General features: G+C 44.1%; 2 protein-coding genes across 2 annotated transcripts in view; both read left to right on the top strand.

Moving 5' to 3' along the window:
- The window catches only part of LOC134574527 (oocyte zinc finger protein XlCOF6-like), a 169,018-nt gene that overhangs the window by 52,145 nt on the left and 98,412 nt on the right, over positions 1-18,461 (top strand). The window lies entirely within an intron of this gene.
- On the top strand, positions 4,018-14,716 carry LOC134574537 (uncharacterized). Its single transcript, XM_063433653.1, has 2 exons — positions 4,018-4,103; positions 12,185-14,716. Exon 2 carries the CDS (start codon positions 12,191-12,193, stop codon positions 14,411-14,413), a length of 2,223 nt encoding a protein of 740 aa, XP_063289723.1. The 5' UTR covers positions 4,018-4,103; positions 12,185-12,190; the 3' UTR covers positions 14,414-14,716.

Genomic DNA, 18,461 nt, shown 5'->3' with positions numbered 1-18,461 from the left:
AGGACCCTGCTCAGTCGAGCTTACATTCAATAGGGTTATATAGTGAGTGTTTGTGTAGTGGATGTAGTGTGTGTTTGTGTAGAGAAGGCAGAGTGTGTATAGTGAAGGCTGTTTGTATTAGATGCAGTGTGTATAGTGATTGTGGAGTGTGTGTTTGTGTAGTGCATGTAGTGTGTGTGTATAGTGGATGTAGTGTGTGTTTGTGTAGTGTGTATACAGTGAATGCAGTGGGTGTGTGTAGTGTGTATACAGTGAATGCAGCGTGTGTGTGTGTGTAGTGTGTGTACAGTGAATGCAGTGTATGTTTGTGTAGTGTGTATATTGAATGCAGTGTGTGTTTGTGTAGTGTGTGTACAGTGAATGCGGTGTATGTTTGTGTAGTGTGTGTATAGTGAAAGCAGTGTGTGCTTGTGTAGTGGGTGTATAGTGAATGCAGTGTGTGTTTGTGTAGTGTGTGTATAGTGAAAGCAGTGTGTGCTTGTGTAGTGGGTGTATAGTGAATGCAGTGTGTGTTTGTGTAGTGTGTGTATAGTGAATGTATTGTGTGCTTGTGTAGTGTGTTTGTGTAGTGTATGTACATTCTGGGCTGCTGAACAGCCGCACCAGCCCGGGTCCGCAATTCCTGGGTGTCTGGCAGGAGGGGAGAGGTACGCTGCTCCTCTTCTGCCTGCATGTAGCGGGGCCGAGCGTTCTGACAGGAAGTGCTAACTGTGAAAGCACTTCCTGTCAGACCAGGTCAAGAATCAGGTACAGGAGAGGGGAGAGAGAAAGACATGAAGGGGAGGGGGGAGATTGGGAGGAAATAGGACACATAGAGGGAAGGGGGGAGAGAAGGAGGGTATGGGACATATGAAGGGGAGGGGGGAGAGAGGGAGAATTGGGACACATGGAGGGAGGGGGGAGAGAAGGAGAAATGGGACACATGGAGGGGAGGGGGGAGAGAAGGAGAAATGGGACACATGGAGGGGAGGGGGGAGAGAAGGAGAAATGGGACACATGGAGGGGAGGGGGGAGAGAAGGATAAAGGGGACACATGGAGGGGAGGGGGATTGAGGGAAGAGTGGGACACGTGGAGTATTGAGGGGGAGAGATGAATGGGACATGTGAAGGGGTTGGGGGGAGGGTATGTGACACATGGAGGGGCTGGGATGGGGGAGTATATGGAATGGAGGGGCTGAGGGAAGTGGTAATGGGACACATGGAGGGACTGGGGGAGAGGGAACTGGACAAATGGAGTTGCTTTGGGGTCGAGGGAATGAGACACATGGGGGGGGGGGGCAGGATTTCTAGTTAAGCCTCTGACTGTGATTAGTGAATTCATTTCTTACTGGGAGCTCATGAACTCTACAACTAAATATGGTGATCTGGCAATTGTAACGGTGGATGTAGCTCTTTAAGACCTGCCTTTGTATATGATGCTGAAGTTCACATCTTTTTAGAAACACACTATATCTGTTTGAGCCTAGTCGCTTTACATAGAGGAAAAGCGTAATCATTTGTAGGAGGTCTGGGGTAGGTATTAATTTCACACCATCCTGCCATGCGATTTCCGCCATACCTGGCATCCTGACTCTTTCCAGAGTCTTATCCCTGTCTCCACTCAGGGCCGGCACTACCCGCAGGTGGCCGCCTTACGGCGCACCAGTACAGGGGGAGCGATCTCCGGTGACCAGAAGGAGGAGAGCGCCATTCGCATCACTCCCCTCCTGTCGGTCACTACGTGGAGCGTGGCCGAGCAGGCGGAACGCTACGCAGTCTGACAGGAAATGCAACAAATTGCTTCATGTCAGACCAGAACAGGAAACCGGATCCTTCGCCACGGACCTCCAGCTCAGACACATAGATGGAGGTGCGGAGGGTTCAATGAAAGGTACAAGGGGATACGTACAGTTGGAAGGGGGGACAATAAAAGATACAGAAGGGAGAACAATAATAAAAGGTACTAGAGGGGAGGGGGACAATAAAAGTTACAGGACAGGAGGGGGGAGACAATAAAAGGTACAGGAGGGGAGAGGTAGGAGGGACAATAAAAGGTACAGGAGGGTAGGGGGACAATAAAAGGGATAGGAAGGGGGAACTATGAAAGGTTCAAAGGGGAGACAATAAAAGGTACAGGAGGGGAAACAATAATAAAAGGTAGAAGAGCGGAGTGGGGGACAATAAAAGATACAGGGTACAACAGAAAAAGGTACAAGAGGGGAGGGGGGACAATAAAAGATACAGGATAGGAGGGTAGGGGTACAATAAAAGGTACAGGAGGGGAGGGGGGACTATGAAAGGTTCAGGAGGGAAGACAATAAAAGGAACATTAGGGGGATTATGAAAGATACAGGAGGGGGACAATAAATGGGACGGGGGGGCATTAAAACATACAGGGGGGGCATTGAAAGGCACAAGAGGGTAAGGGGGACACTGAAAGGCACAGGAGAGAAAATGGGACTATGAAAGGTTCAGGAGTGGAGGAGGTAAGACAATAAAAGGTACAGGGGGTACAATAAATGGTACAGGAGGGACAATTAAAGGTACGGGAGGGGGCAATAAAAGGTACAGGAGGATATTAAAAGGCACATGAGGGCTGGGGGTGTTGTAGAATTATTAGGCCTCATAAAAATTGTCTTAAAATAATGCTTTGTCAGAAGAAAGTGTGCGTCAGCGGAACATTAGATTCCTGTTGAATGAAACATTGTAGCAGCTAGCCTACATGTTAGTCTTAATAAAATGTGTATTTACTAAAAGCCTTGAAAACTAACCTTGAAACTAACAGTGCCAACTACTCAAAATGGCTGCCAAAGCACCCCTCCCATCGAGTGAGCACCTCATGGTAACAAGATGGCGCCTGCATCTTGTGCCCACTTCCGTGTCAAGGATGTCACCACCTCTTGATGGGAGGGCATTTAACTAACCACTTAACACCTAAACCAATTAATAATGTTTACTTGTTGTTATCTTGAACTCTTTTAGTGATGTAGTAATGCCTTTATAAGGGTATGCGCACCCACTTTTTAAGCTAAGCCATTAAATTTTCAGAAGTTCTTTCATTAACCTGAACCCTGTGTCTCGGTGTGAATTTACTTCTGCGTGCACGCAACTTTATTATTTTTAATTTGGACAGGAACAGATAGTCATTCAAACGTATTGGTTTGGATAAAAGAATCTAGTACAATGGCACAAAGAAACATACAATGGGTTGAGGAGGGACAAACACAGAGGGGCTGGGGGGGAGAAAGAGACGCACAGAGGAGCGAGGGGGAAAGATGCACACAGGGGTTGTGGGGGAGAATGAAGCACAAAGGGGCTAGGGGGGAGAAAGAGATGCACAAAGTTCCTGGGGTAAAAAGACCCACAAATGTGTTGGGGAGTAAGAGCCACACAAAGAGGCAGGGGGACGAAAGAGACACAAAAGGGCTGCGGGGGAAGAACGAGATGGGTAAAGGGGCTAGGGGATGTAAAAAATACACAAGAAGGGTTGTAAGAGACACATGAGAGATAAAATACAGCAAAGGGGACACACAAAGGACATAAAAAAATGGGATATAAAACACTAAAGGGGGTAAGTTAGTCAAGAGGGGGGTTAGAAGACACACAGGTGAAGATACATTTTTTTCCGGCGGGGAGGGGGTGGCAAAATGCATCCTCTCCTGTGTAGACAAAAATCTTTGCACCGGCCCTGACGTCTGTGCTCCTCCAGGGGTAGTTATCCTCATACTGGTTGGAGAGTCAATGAGGCCAATAATATGTAATAATACTCTATAATAATAAATAATAATAACATGTAGTAATAATATGTAATATATAATAATACAATATAATGATAACATTTTATAATGTTATGTAATGATCAGAAGTAATAATATATAATAATATATAATAATACTATATAACTCTGACCGCCCCCCCCCCCCCCCCCCTGTCCCCAGCTCAGTTTGAGGGAATAATATGGGGTTTGCCCGCAGTAATCATGGCGGTCATTCTTTCCCGTGCTCCATCGAGACTGCGGGACGTAGTGACGTCACAATCAAGCGCTGTGTGACGCGGGAAGCGGCAGTTTTCGGGAAACGGAACGTGCCCAGGGTAGAGACTGAGCTGGGAGACCGGAGCAGGCGGTATGTCGGAGTTACTAACCGGCGATACATGAGAGGCGGAGAATGTCCTCACATAATAAGGGGTTAAATCTCAGAAAGCGATATCCGGGGGGAGGGGCTTTGATAATCTGCCAGTCTGGTATTAGAGGGCGGGGGTGGGATGCTCTGCCAGTCTGGTACTGGGGGGGGGGTGGGATGCTCTGCCAGTCTGGTACTGGGGGGGGGTGATATGCTCTGCCAGTCTGGTACTGGGGTGGTGAGATGCTCTGCCAGTCTGGTACTGGGGGGTGAGATGCTCTGCCAGTCTGGTACGGGGGGGGGGGGTGAGATGCTCTGCCAGTCTGGTACTGGGGGGGTGAGATGCTCTGCCAGTCTGGTACTGGGGGGGTGAGATGCTCTGCCAGTCTGGTACTGGGGGGGTGAGATGCTCTGCCAGTCTGGTACTGGAGGGTGTGAGATGCTCTGCCAGTCTGGTACTGGAGGGTGTGAGATGCTCTGCCAGTCTGGTACTGGGGGGGGGGTGAGATGCTCTGCCAGTCTGGTACTGGGGGGGTGAGATGCTCTGCCAGTCTGGTACTGGGGGGGTGAGATGCTCTGCCAGTCTGGTACTGGGGGTTGAGATGCTCTGCCAGTCTGGTACTGGGGGGGTGAGATGCTCTGCCAGTCTGGTACTGGGGGGGTGAGATGCTCTGCCAGTCTGGTACTGGGGGGGTGAGATGCTCTGCCAGTCTGGTACTGGGGGGGTGAGATGCTCTGCCAGTCTGGTACTGGGGGGGTGAGATGCTCTGCCAGTCTGGTACTGGAGGGTGTGAGATGCTCTGCCAGTCTGGTACTGGAGGGTGTGAGATGCTCTGCCAGTCTGGTACTGGAGGGTGTGAGATGCTCTGCCAGTCTGGTACTGGAGGGTGTGAGATGCTCTGCCAGTCTGGTACTGGAGGGTGTGAGATGCTCTGCCAGTCTGGTACTGGAGGGTGTGAGATGCTCTGCCAGTCTGGTACTGGAGGGTGTGAGATGCTCTGCCAGTCTGGTACTGGAGGGTGTGAGATGCTCTGCCAGTCTGGTACTGGAGGGTGTGAGATGCTCTGCCAGTCTGGTACTGGGGGGGGGGGGGGGTGAGATGCTCTGCCAGTCTGGTACTGGGGGGGTGAGATGCTCTGCCAGTCTGGTACTGGGGGGGTGAGATGCTCTGCCAGTCTGGTACTGGGGGGGTGAGATGCTCTGCCAGTCTGGTACTGGGGGGGTGAGATGCTCTGCCAGTCTGGTACTGGGGGGGTGAGATGCTCTGCCAGTCTGGTACTGGGGGGGTGAGATGCTCTGCCAGTCTGGTACTGGGGGGGTGAGATGCTCTGCCAGTCTGGTACTGGGGGGGTGAGATGCTCTGCCAGTCTGGTACTGGGGGGGTGAGATGCTCTGCCAGTCTGGTACTGGGGGGGTGAGATGCTCTGCCAGTCTGGTACTGGGGGGTGAGATGCTCTGCCAGTCTGGTACTGGGGGGTGAGATGCTCTGCCAGTCTGGTACTGGGGGGTGAGATGCTCTGCCAGTCTGGTACTGGGGGGTGAGATGCTCTGCCAGTCTGGTACTGGAGGGGGTGAGATGCTCTGCCAGTCTGGTACTGGAGGGGGTGAGATGCTCTGCCAGTCTGGTACTGGAGGGGGTGAGATGCTCTGCCAGTCTGGTACTGGGGGGGGGGTGAGATGCTCTGCCAGTCTGGTACGGGGGGGGTGAGATGCTCTGCCAGTCTGGTACGGGGGGGGGGTGAGATGCTCTGCCAGTCTGGTACGGGGGGGGTGAGATGCTCTGCCAGTCTGGTACGGGGGGGGGGTGAGATGCTCTGCCAGTCTGGTACGGGGGGGGGGGTGAGATGCTCTGCCAGTCTGGTACTGGGGGGGTGAGATGCTCTGCCAGTCTGGTACTGGGGGGGGTGAGATGCTCTGCCAGTCTGGTACTGGGGGGGGTGAGATGCTCTGCCAGTCTGGTACTGGGGGGGGGGTGAGATGCTCTGCCAGTCTGGTACTGGGGGGGTGAGATGCTCTGCCAGTCTGGTACGGGGGGGATTATATAATGGATTCAGATAAGCAGCTATGGAGGCCAACTAATGAAAATATATATTTAAGTGAGTACCTTAAAGCAGTGCTCCCCAACCTTTTTATCGCCGCGGACCGGTAAACGTTTGATAATTTTTCCGTGGCCCGCTTGTTTTGATTTAATAAGACAAAAAAAAAACAAACAGTCACATATATTAAAAAAAACACGCAGACACATACATAGTCAGAAAATCACAAACACAGTCACATAAAGACATAGACTCAAAATTGTGTGTATGTGTGTGTGAGCGGTGCAGTGTGTATGTGAGGGTGGCAGTGTGTGTGAGAGTTGCAGTGTGTGTGTGGGGGGCAGTGTTTGTGGGGCAGTGTGTGTAGTGTGTGTATGGGGGAAATGTTTGTGGGGCAGTGTGTGCAGTGTGTGTATGGGGGCAGTGTGTGTATGGGGGCAGTGTGTGTATGGGGGCAGTGTGTGTATGGGGCAGTGTGTGTATGGGGCAGTGTGTGTGTGGGGCAGTGTGTGCAGTCTGTGTATGGGGCAGTGTTTGTGGGGCAGTGTTTGTAGTGTGTGTATGGGGCAATGTGTGTAGTGTGTGTATGGGGCAGTGTTTGTGGGGCAGTGTGTGTATGGGGACAGTGTGGGGCAGTGTGTGTAGTGTGTGTAGTGTGTGTATGGGGCAATGTGTGTCGTGTGTGTATGGGGCAGTGTTTGTGGGGCAGTGTGTGTAGTGTGTGCATGGGGGCAGTGTTTGTGGGGCAATGTGTGTAGTGTGTGCATGGGGCAGTGTTTGTAGTGTGTGCATGGGGCAGTGTTTGTAGTGTGTGCATGGGGGCAGTGTTTGTGGGGCAGTGTGTGCATGGGGGCAGTGTTTGTGGGGCAATGTGTGTAGTGTGTGCATGGGGCAGTGTTTGTAGTGTGTATGGGGCAGTGTTTGTGGGGCAGTGTGTGCAGTGTGTGTATGGGGCAGTGTGTGTATGGGGCAGTGTGTGTAGTGTGTGTATGGGGCAGTGTGTGTATGGGGGGTAAGGAGGCTTTTTTAAAATTTATTTAATTCAAATTAATATATTCATGTCCCCCCTCCCTTCTTACCTTTACTGGGAGGAGGGGGGACATTTCTTAGTCCCTGGTGGTCCGGTGGGGATTCCCTGGTGGTGAGGTGAACTCTAGCCCAGTTACAGGTCTAGAGTTCACTCTCGCGAGATTTGGAGCGTTGCCGTGGTTACCGCGGCAACGCTCCAAATCTCGCGAGAGTAGGACCCGGAGGAGCTGCAGGTAAGAGCTCCCGGGTCCTCTCTCACTCCCTCCCCTGCCGGCTGTCAGCAATGTGCCTGCAGACCGGGGAGGGAGATCTCTGATCTCCCCTCCGGTCCGCAGGCACATTGCTGGGCTGGCACTTGGGCAATGCCAGCCCTGCATTAGCCGGCAGGCTCGCACACCCCACACCCCTGGGCGGCCCGGTACCGTTTGATCCACGGACCGGTACCGGTCCGCGGCCCGGGGGTTGGGGAACACTGCTTTAAGCCTTAAAGGACCACTATAGGCACCCAGACCACTGCAGCTGAATGAAGTGGTGTGGGTGTCAGGTCCATCTAGGGTTAACCCTTTCTGCTGAAAACATAGCAGTTTCAGAGAAATTGCTATGTTTATAAATGGGTTAATCCAGCCTCTAGTGGCTGTCTCATTGACAGGCTTCTCACTGTGATTTTCACAGTGAGAAGACGCCAGCGTCCATAGGAAAGCATTGAGAAATGCTTTCCTATGGACTAACTGCGCACGCGGCTCTTGCCTCGCATTCAGTCAGTGACGTCGGAAGAAGGAGGAGACTCCCCAGCACCGAGGGAGCCCGGCACTGGAAAAAAGGTAGGAATTTAACGCCCTCCTTCTAGAGCCTGGCGGGAGGGGGACCCTGAGGGTGGGGGGGACCTATTAACACTATAGTGCCAGGAAAACTAGTTTGTTTTCCTGGCACTATAGTGGTCCTTTATGTTCACTTCATTTTCTGTGTCAGGGAGGAGGGTGAGTATTGTGGGAAAACTTTCTTTGATATAGGAAATGGAGCGGATCATGTCTTATTACAAAGAAGAACACGTAGGAAGCAAGTACTGCAAAGGATATAAAATCTAGGACAGACATTAGGGGATAACCCTGGGGGAAATTGTTAGTAGGCAAAGAGAGGAAAGAGGCGTGAGCAGTCCTGGTAGTACCATTGTGATGAGAATAAAGAGAAAGCATCACCTTTATTATGTCTCTAAGTGGTGATGATCGTCAAACAAAACCACAGAGTTTATAAATGTAGAAATACTGGTGTCTGGGTTGCTAGATATGGGATATATTGTAACTAGGGATCGACCGATTATCAGTCTGGCCGATATTCAGTATTTTCGGCAATATCGGTATCTGCTTATAGAGATACCAATATTGCCAATAATACATATCAGGACCGCCGGGCCCATGACAAGCCCGGCGGTCCTGGGGGGCCTGCAGTAGGTGCTTACTTACCTTCTCAGCAGCTCCCCTGTGTATATCTAGCGAGTCCTGCAGCCGTCAGAGCGTTGCCATGGGTTACCATGGCAACGCTCCGCGCGGCACACGAGACGTACATTTACCTTTTAGAAATAGTTTATTTTTTCAAAATGGTAAATGTACAGAATATCGGTAAGTTATCGGCTAAAGGCCTGAAAGTTCACAGATTATCGGTATCGGGGCTAAAAATAAATAAATATCGGTCGATCCCTAATTGTAACCAAAAATAGTAGCAAGTAGTGTCGAAGTCCCCCAATAGGAAGTGCAACTAAGTATCAATCTGTAGCGATAATTAGCCTAGCTACTGCATATCACGTATATAGCGAGAATATGAAAACCCTGGGGAAGGAGAATATTACCTAAATACTGACAAAATCCTGATGTATAATCATATAAAGAAAAATGAAAATAAATAGCTAAATAACTAGATAATAGAGAATCTAGATTGAGGGATAAGTGCGCCCTCAAGAAAACAGTATAACTATTTACAAAAGCGAATACAATACAGTGCACAAAGAGAGCAGTGTTGGGAATAGATAAATAGAATTAGAAATGCACCATATCTAAAGGCTCTTAAAGAACCGCTTACCGGCGAAACGCGCGTCAGGGCTCAGCCTAACACCTGAACCCTTCTCATTGATCAGTAGATATGGCAGGAGATATTCTCTCTTAGATTGTTAGTGTTGCTCTTGCCAATGCCCACAGATCGTGCATAATATGGTGCATTTCTAGTTCTATTTATCTATTCATAACACTGCTCTCTTTGTGCACTGTATTGTATTCACTTTTGTAAACAGTTATACTGTTTTCATTCTTTATATGATTATTCATCATGATCTTGTCAGTATTTAGGTAATATTCTCCTTCCCCAGGGCTTTCATATCCTCGCTATATCCGTGATATGCAGTAGCTAGGCTAATTATCGCTACAGATTGATACTTAGTTGCACTTCCTATTGGGGGACTTGTACACTACTTGCTACTATTTTTGGTTACAATATATCACGTATCTAGTCACACAGACACCAGTATTTCTCCATATAAACTCTGTGGTTTTGTTTGACGATTGTCATCACTTAGATATTTCTAATTTTATGGCATATTTCTAGCGAATAATTATATTCAGAATTTCCCTTGTTTTAGGTTCCCTAATCATACATAATAAATGTAATGTTTTACTCTTTATTCTCATCATAACAGTGGTACTACCAGGACAGATCACGCCTCTTTCCTCTCTTTGTCTACTAATGATTTTGTCTTATGTTTTAAGAAACACTAGATCAGAAATAAAGAAAAGAAGAACAGATTCTGAGAGAGGCAGAAAAGAGGAAACAATAGGAGAAAGGTACGTTCGGCGTGACGGTCCCGCATTAACTTGTAGAGTCCGTTGTTTCACAAGACCAGCACTATGCCACTTCGGGGAGTAAGTTCAGGGCCACAGTGCTCGGATTAGCTTTGTGGTACCTGCGCAGTGGTTTATGTTAACGGTAAGTAGTAATATAAATAGTATAAGTATAAATTATGATTTATCATCAATTAAGTCAGTGTCTAATGCAAAGTAAGCAAACTAATATCATATAGGTGTCCAACATGAGCTATGCAGGTGATGCATTATAGTAATTTTTGTATTTTTGTATTTGCACTGTGGAGAGTCTCACCACAATCTTTAAACTATATTCCTTTATGCTGTTGAAAAACGTTTAAAAATACATTTTCAAAAATTGTAACCCTTTTCAATGATGCTACAAATAGGAAATAAATCCTTCCTGACTCCATAATGTCAGTTAGATTTCTCTTTGGATCAACAACCAGTTCATATATATTACATCCTTGAATATTCTGTTTTTGCAACAACAACAAACAAAAAAGCATAAAGGTATTTTTCAAAAATCTATATAATCTGGTAACACTGTCTAGTGAATAGGTCAGTACTTAGCGGTTTGTACTGAGGCTGTATATATTTGTATAGTGCTATCATGTCGCTCCTGAGGCACAAAAACAAATACAAATATTTTTTTCCCCCCAATGTTTTCCATCTCACTTATTAAAGAGACAATACAGTCACCAGAACAACTCCAGCTTAATGCATTTGTTCTGGTGTGTATAGTGTGTGTCTGCAGATTTTTTAATGTGAACATTGGTTGTCACTCGGAGCTCCACTGGAGGTGCTTCATAGGTCAGTGTTGCACAGTGTGCAGCACTGACGTTCAGCGCATGGAGATGCTGAACATTCCCCACAGAGATGCATTGATTCAATGCATCTCTGAAGAGATGATTGGCGCAGCATTTTGGTAAAGCATTGGATTGGCTGGGATCATCAAGTTTGATGCTCTCAGCCATGGAGGCTGAGCAGGGGTGGGCCAGCCGGAAGGAGATCAGCTCGGCACTAGAAAAAAGATAAGTAAACTACTTTTTACTTTGCGGACATGGGGTCAGTGACGTAAAATGGGTTTTGATAGCTATAGTGACAGGAATACATGTTTGTATTCACGTCACTAAGGTGTTCATGTAATTTTGTAGCTCGCAACTGCACATTTTCTACTTTTGTATTATTCTTCTTTAAAACTGGTGCCTTGTGGATGCTTCTACACTAAGCTCTATAAGCATGCATGGGTGATCTGGTTCTGGGTTTTTATTTATATTATCTGATTGCTGTAGCACTATGTTAACCAATCACCCATTTGTTGTAAGGTTTTTGTAATCCGGGATTTGGAAATCCACAGACAGATTCATCTTCAAAATATCGAGAATTTCTGCCTTGTCCTGATCCTCTTTGATTAACTTGCCAGATTGTCAGATTCCAACTGACCAACACTTTCACTCTTAATGTTTTTGGCATTCATGTACTAAAAAAACATTTTGGGGGTCGGGGTTGCTCTTGTTCACTATGAGCTTTTGGGGTCGGGGTTGCTCTTGTTCGCTATGAGCTTTTGGGGTCAGGGTTGCTCTTGTTCGCTATGAGCTTTTGGGGTCGGGGTTGCTCTTGTTCACTATGAGCTTTTGGGGTCGGGGTTGCTCTTGTTCACTATGAGCTTTTGGGGTCGGGGTTGCTCTTGTTCGCTATGAGCTTTTGGGGTCGGGTTGCTCTTGTTCACTATGAGCTTTTGGGGTCGGGGTTGCTCTTGTTCGCTATGAGCTTTTCATTTTCTAATTTAACCCATCTAACCACCCTTTTGCAAGCTCTATTGACATGCTTGTATTTGTTATAGGATGCTAGTGAACCATATTATTTAAATGTTTCTTTATCATTTATTACTTGACTACGCAACAATGGTTTTAATTTACTAGGAAAAAGTATAAAAGAAGTAATTTAAAACCATTGTGGCGTAGTAAAAGGGTTAGTCAAGTAATAAATGATAAGGAAACATTTAAATAGGATGGTTCACTAGCATCCTATAACAAATATAAGTTTATACTTTTTTCCTAATGGTATGCAGAGAGAAATTTACTTTTGTAGAATTTGTTCAAAGCCTTCCATATATCCTCTGTTATTTTGCAAGTCACTTATATACGTGTTATTTTTTTTTTTTTTATAGGTCAAAATGCCAAATTGTGTGGTTTTCGGTTGTCCCCGTCAGCCTGTAAAGAACAACCCAGACATGGATGTGAGGCTTCACTGTTTTCCCAAAGACCCAGAGAGGGTAAAATTGTGGCTCATGCAAACTAGACAACATTTCAGGGATATTGATAAAGTTGTCGTAGCAATATGTGATGGTAAACGAAATAACAATTACAGGCTATGCTCAAGGCACTTCACAAAAGATTGCTATACAATAAATGGTACCCACAAATCTCTCAACAAGTACGCAATTCCTACTATATTTCCAACAGGCACTGGACTGCCATGTATAGATGAAGATATGTTTTTTAAGCGTTGCTTTAAATTGCATACAGATCTGTCAATGTGTACACCAACCAGTATCAAAGACTTGCTGAGCTTTACCAAAATATTATGTGATGTTTCAACATCTACCAATGATTATGTTTTCACCAGAGAAGTTAGTACCCAAACAGAAAGCATCTCATTAAAAGATGCCATTGAATTGTCCAAGTCGTCCCAACACATTCACACCAGCATATCAAAGAGGATGTCAGTTGAACATTGCTATGCCAAGGTGGTGAACAATACAAGTGTTTCAAAAACACAAAGAAAAAGGAAAAGAACAAAGTCAAATCTGAATAAATCAAAGGAATCTGCACAATTTGAACAGGAATTCTTTGAACAGTCTTCTGAAGAACCTTTATCACCAACAAATTCATTTAATGAGGAGGCTGAAATGTCTCCACATTCAGAAGAACTGCATTTAGCATATTCTCAACAATCCAGGGTTTTATCAAAAGATCTAAATGATGCTCACCAGAGGTTTCGTCCTTTAGAATCCTCTCCCCGAGAGTTGAGGAAGTCATCGGCACAAAAATTGATTAATGAACGTAAATTCATAGTTTTTGAGTCCTGCATTGATACACTCTGTTATAAGGTTACCTGTCAAAGTGTCTTAAACTGCAAAGGACGAATAATAGATTTAAAGAAAAAAACAGAGGGCACATACTTACATATATCTGCTACTTGTGAAAAAGGCCATCAATTTTCGCTGTGGGAAAGCCAACCCAAGATTTCTAAAATTGGAGCAGGCAATATTTTATTAGCTGCTTCTATATTATTCAGTGGGTCACATTTTTCAAAGGTACAAGAGCTACTGCACATCTTCGGATTACAACAAATCTCAAAGTCTGCTTATTGTCGATATCAACATCGCTATCTGTATGGTTCCATCTATTATCACTGGCAATTAGAGAAAGAGAGAGTCAAAGAAGTTTGTAAAGACCGGCCACTGTGTTTAATGGGGAACAGGCAATATGAGAACCCAGAGCTTGGTCACAAGTATTGCGTGTACACGTTTATAGATGTTGGCAGCAAAAACATTGTAGACTTTGAAGTAGTTGAAGTCTATCAAGGTACTTCATCTGTTACTAAAGAAGAGAGAGGATTTCAGATGTGTCTGGATAGATTGCGTACTGAAAATCTTGATGTACATATCATAGCAACAGACAAACATTTAAGCATTGAAAAATTAATGCAAGAACATTATGAGGACATTGATCACCAGTACAACGTATGGAACTATGCCAAGGATTTAAAGAAAAATCTCATGACGTTGAGCCAAAAAAAGAACTGCTCCGAAATCTCCAATTGGATCGAGGCAATAATGGACCACTTTTGGTGGAGCATTAAAACGTGCAATGGAGAGATTAATGAACTAAGAGAGCGGTGGCAATCTCTTCTTTATCATGTCTCCGGCCAGCATGAATGGGTAGGTAGACAAAGATATTGTAGTTGTTTTCACGATCCAATCTCAGCAGAAGAAAATGTCAAAACAAAATGGATTGCAAAGAATAGCCCAGCATTTGAAAACTTGGTTTTGTTTGTCACTGACGAACAGCTTCATAAGGATTTGATGCGCTTAGTCCATTTTTGTCACACTGATGCAATAGGATCTTTTCATAATATGTTTTTGAAATACCGACCCAAGAGACTGGATTTTGGAATGGATTCTTTGGATGCTCGCACAGTGCTGGCCGTCCTAGCCCACAATCACAATGTAGAAATAAAGCAGGAATCCGTGAAAGAGCGTTTCATGTTTCCAAACACTTTGTTTTATCGCAAACGATGGGTGGTAAGAACTGGGGATGAACCAATGTCTAATGAACACTTAGAGGACATGCTATTGACTGTTTTGAGAGTTTGCAGTGGGAGCCTGACCTGAGACAAATGCATCACTCCGGACGTTGAGTCAAAAAAAGAACCGCTCAGAAATCGCCGATTGGATTGAGGCAAGAATGAAGCACTTTTGGTGGAGCGTTAAACGTGCAGTGGAGATATGGAAGAACTAAGAAAACGGTTGCAATCCCTTCTTTATCATGTCTCCAACAAATATATATGGGTAGATGGACAGAGATATTGTAGTTATTTTCACAATCCAATCTCAGCAGAACCAACTGTATGCATCACTCAAGGGTTTAACTATTATACTGTCTGTGACAAGTAGCAACTAACACAAAATAGACTTTCTATAACATGGATATTATTTGTATATTTTTTTTTTTTGGTGGTGGCCAATTAAAGAAATATTAAAGTATTATCTTAAAGATTCACTTCCAACACTATAACCATCCATGCTCCTTGTAAAGGTCATTGTCCATTATTTAGGTTTCCTTTCATTCAATAAACTACAGCTTTATATCCCACTGCCACACACAGTAATATCACTTCTCTCTATCGGGTGTGAGATACATTGCATGCGCGTGTCTGCCATACAACTAATACATGTCTTTCAGCAGATCTCTCAGAACTTTCTATGGGAGAAATCCTGACATGTGCCTTAAATATCTCCATTAGGGAAAGGATATGAATGGTAGTACCCAGCAGCAAGATAACTGTGAAGCTAAGAAAGATAAATCCTTAATGAAACCACGGAGTAAACAAATCATACTGCGCAGGATTAAAAAAATTAACTGGTGAGATTTTAACAATGTTTCAAAACTCATTTTGGATAATACAAAACATATAAATGACAGCAGAAAGCAAAGTTCAACATGAAAGAGTTAGTAGCGCACATAGCAACGTTATATGATAATGAGAAAAGAAATATAAGCCGAGTGGATCCCTTAAATGGGCTAAAATCAAATATTCCTCTTGAAATTAGAGTAAATAGAAAACAATAGCATTTCCAATCAAGTTTTGTGAGTAGTATAATAGTAGTAAGGTTGGTGTAGTAGGATGATATGTATAGAAATAGGTGTTTTCTGGGTGCCAACACACCTGATAAGTTCGGTGATCTTTGGATCTATTACTGTAAATAATCAAAGAGCATAACCGTATACTGTTCTGAGCAGAAGAGGCTTACTGGGTCATAAATGGTGCATAATGTAACCTATAAATATTACTTAAAGGAAATAACTGTAGTGCTCATTGTGCCAGATGTGCCCTCCCACCCATTGTGAAACGACAAACTGTTTTTGGATGGTTTGACTTTCCTAAACAAATTTCCAGTAGGTCTCCTGCATTATTCTCTGCAAGTGCAGGCCGTATCGTATCAGCTAAGTATGTGATGTAAAGATTTACAACGGAGGTGCCAGGACTCTCCTGGCACCATAACTATCTAAGTAATGGATCTTTAGAAGTATGGTGAAAATCTTAGATTATAGTGCGTAAATATAACAGGAACACGTATAAAAGATCTGAAAAAAGGTGGGGATTTTAAAATCCAGTATCAGGGAGCTGATCATTGCAAAGTGGCTCGTCCAGTAGGGGTAAAACAAGTTTGAAAGTAATTTCAGATTAAGTGGTCAGGCCTCGCAGTAGAGAATAGTTGTCTGAGTAGCAAGCAAAGGTTCAGCTATCCAGATACTAGGTACAAGAGTAGGATATATGAACTGGCTGGACTTACAGTCACAGTATTGCTAGACTAACCAAGTACCATTTGGGGACTTGAATCAGACTGCCAGTTCAGTATGCACCGGCTGGCTTGCAGCATGTCACCCATGAGCTCAGAAGACTTGGATTAAACTGGAGATGCAGGTAGATGGCCACGGTACTCCAAGCTTCCGTGAAGTATGAAACTTCATTGCCTTTGTAATGCTTCAGGCTTTATATGCCTGTGATAAACTATACTAAGTTTGAAGGATTAATCTGTAGTCGTTGACACTGCAGTTGTGACTAAAACCAGTTGTTTGTTTGTTTAGTTTCCTTTCCCAGAGTTAAAACTATATGTCAGGCAATATTATTTACACTACTGAACCCTTACTGGAAACTTGCAAATTTGGCATGTGTAACATCTCAGGACAGTTTTTAAAGGGACACCCCACTGACCAAATAAAAATCACTATTTAGTATATATACCCCCAATAAAAACATGCATGCATTTAATTGGTTTTTTTAGTGGGATATATATATATATATATATAATATAGAAGGCTTGGCCTGTAATTGTGGGAGGGACTATTAGTCCTATTTAAACCCAGTGAGCCCCTGCTTACATGTTGTCGACGATCTCGGAAGTTCAGACTTTCTGTGGTTGTCCAATCACAGTCTTCCCAACGCTGCTCAATGAGAAGTCTTTGCAAGATAGGTACTCTGAGCAATTACTGCCTCTTGAGCTTAACTCCACTGGTTGCTTAATAGCCAGAGGGGTATAACCATGTTAATTTAAAAGTGTCCATTTCTATTAAAATCTGCACTTTGTGCAAAATGAAAAAATAGGAGACCCTCTTCACACATAAAGCTTTTCAGCAAGGTAAAGTTCTTTGGGGGTCTGCAGTGTCCCTTTAAGGACTGAAATATATAGAATGCATGGTGAGATTCCCATCTCAAGCCATCACCAACACCCCATGAAAAGCTTTTCAATTTTCTTACCGTTAAGGACCAGGGCTCTTTTTACATTTCTGCTGTGTTTGTGTTTAGCTGTAATTTTCCTCTTACTCATTTACTGTACCCACATATTATATACCGTTTGTCTCCCCTTTAAATCTTTCTAAAGATGCCGTTATTTTCATCTTATCATAATTTACTATAAATTTTTTTATAAAATATGATGAAAAAAATTAACAAAAAAAAAAACAAAACACTTTTTCTAACTTTGACCCCCAAAATAAGTTACACATCTACAACTGCCAAAAAACACCCATGATAATTAGTTTATAAATTTGTCCTGAGTTAAGAAATACCCAATGGTAACATGTTCTTAGATTTTTTTTTTTTTTTTTGCAAGTTATAGGGCAATAAGTACAAGTAGCACTTTGCTATTTCCAAACCATTTTCTTTTTTCAAAATTAATGCAAGTTACATTGTAACACTGATATCTGCCATGAATCCCCGAATAACCCTTCACATGTATATATATATTTTTTAAAGAAGACAATCTAAGGTATTAAACCTGGGGTATTTTGACTCTTTTCATGAAACTATTTTACCACCAATCTATGTCAAATTAAAAAATAAAAATTGGTGATTTTTTTTTGACACACAGCAATTTAAGCATACATGTACTGAGAACTTTAAGGGTTACTGCCAGAAAACACCCCAATATGTGTTCAGCATCATCTCCCGAGTACAGGGATACGCCCCATCTACAGGTGTGTCTGGTTCTCTGGGGGTTGAAAGACCTTATTTGGAGGGTGCGCATTCCAGTTTTCCAACTTGGAATTTTCACAGCTGGTCATCGTGCACCCATGTCCTATTTGGGACATTTTTTAAGCCGGCCAATGTAATTTACCCCCATCAAACCATATATTTTTTAAAAGTAGACACCCTAGGGCAAGCATGTCAAACTCAAAGGCTAGCAAGGGCCAAATAAACCAGATTTAAAGGAACACTATGGTCACCTAAATTACTTTAGCTAAATAAAGCAGTTTTAGTGTATAGATCATTCCCTTGCAATTTCACTGCTCAATTCACTGTCATTTAGGAGTTAAATCACTTTGTTTCTGTTTATGCAGCCCTAGCCACACCTCCCCTGGCTATGATTGACAGAGCCTGCATGAAAAAAACTGGTTTCACTTTCAAACAGATGTAATTTACCTTAAATAATTTTATCTCAATCTCTAAATTGAACTTTAAAATCACATACAGGAGGCTCTTGCAGGGTCTAGCAAGCTATTAACATAGCAGGGGATAAGAAAATCTTAATTAAACAGAACTTGCAATAAAGAAAGCCTAAATAGGGCTCTCTTTACAGGAAGTGTTTATGGAAGGCTGTGCAAGTCACATGCAGGGAGGTGTGACTAGGGTTCATAAACAAAGGGATTTAACTCCTA

Source organism: Pelobates fuscus, chromosome 10 (genome assembly GCF_036172605.1).
Source record: "Pelobates fuscus isolate aPelFus1 chromosome 10, aPelFus1.pri, whole genome shotgun sequence".
Taxonomy (NCBI): Eukaryota; Metazoa; Chordata; class Amphibia; order Anura; family Pelobatidae; genus Pelobates; species Pelobates fuscus.
The sequence above is the reverse complement of the archived record's forward strand: the minus strand, read 5'-3'. Positions and strand labels throughout refer to the sequence as shown.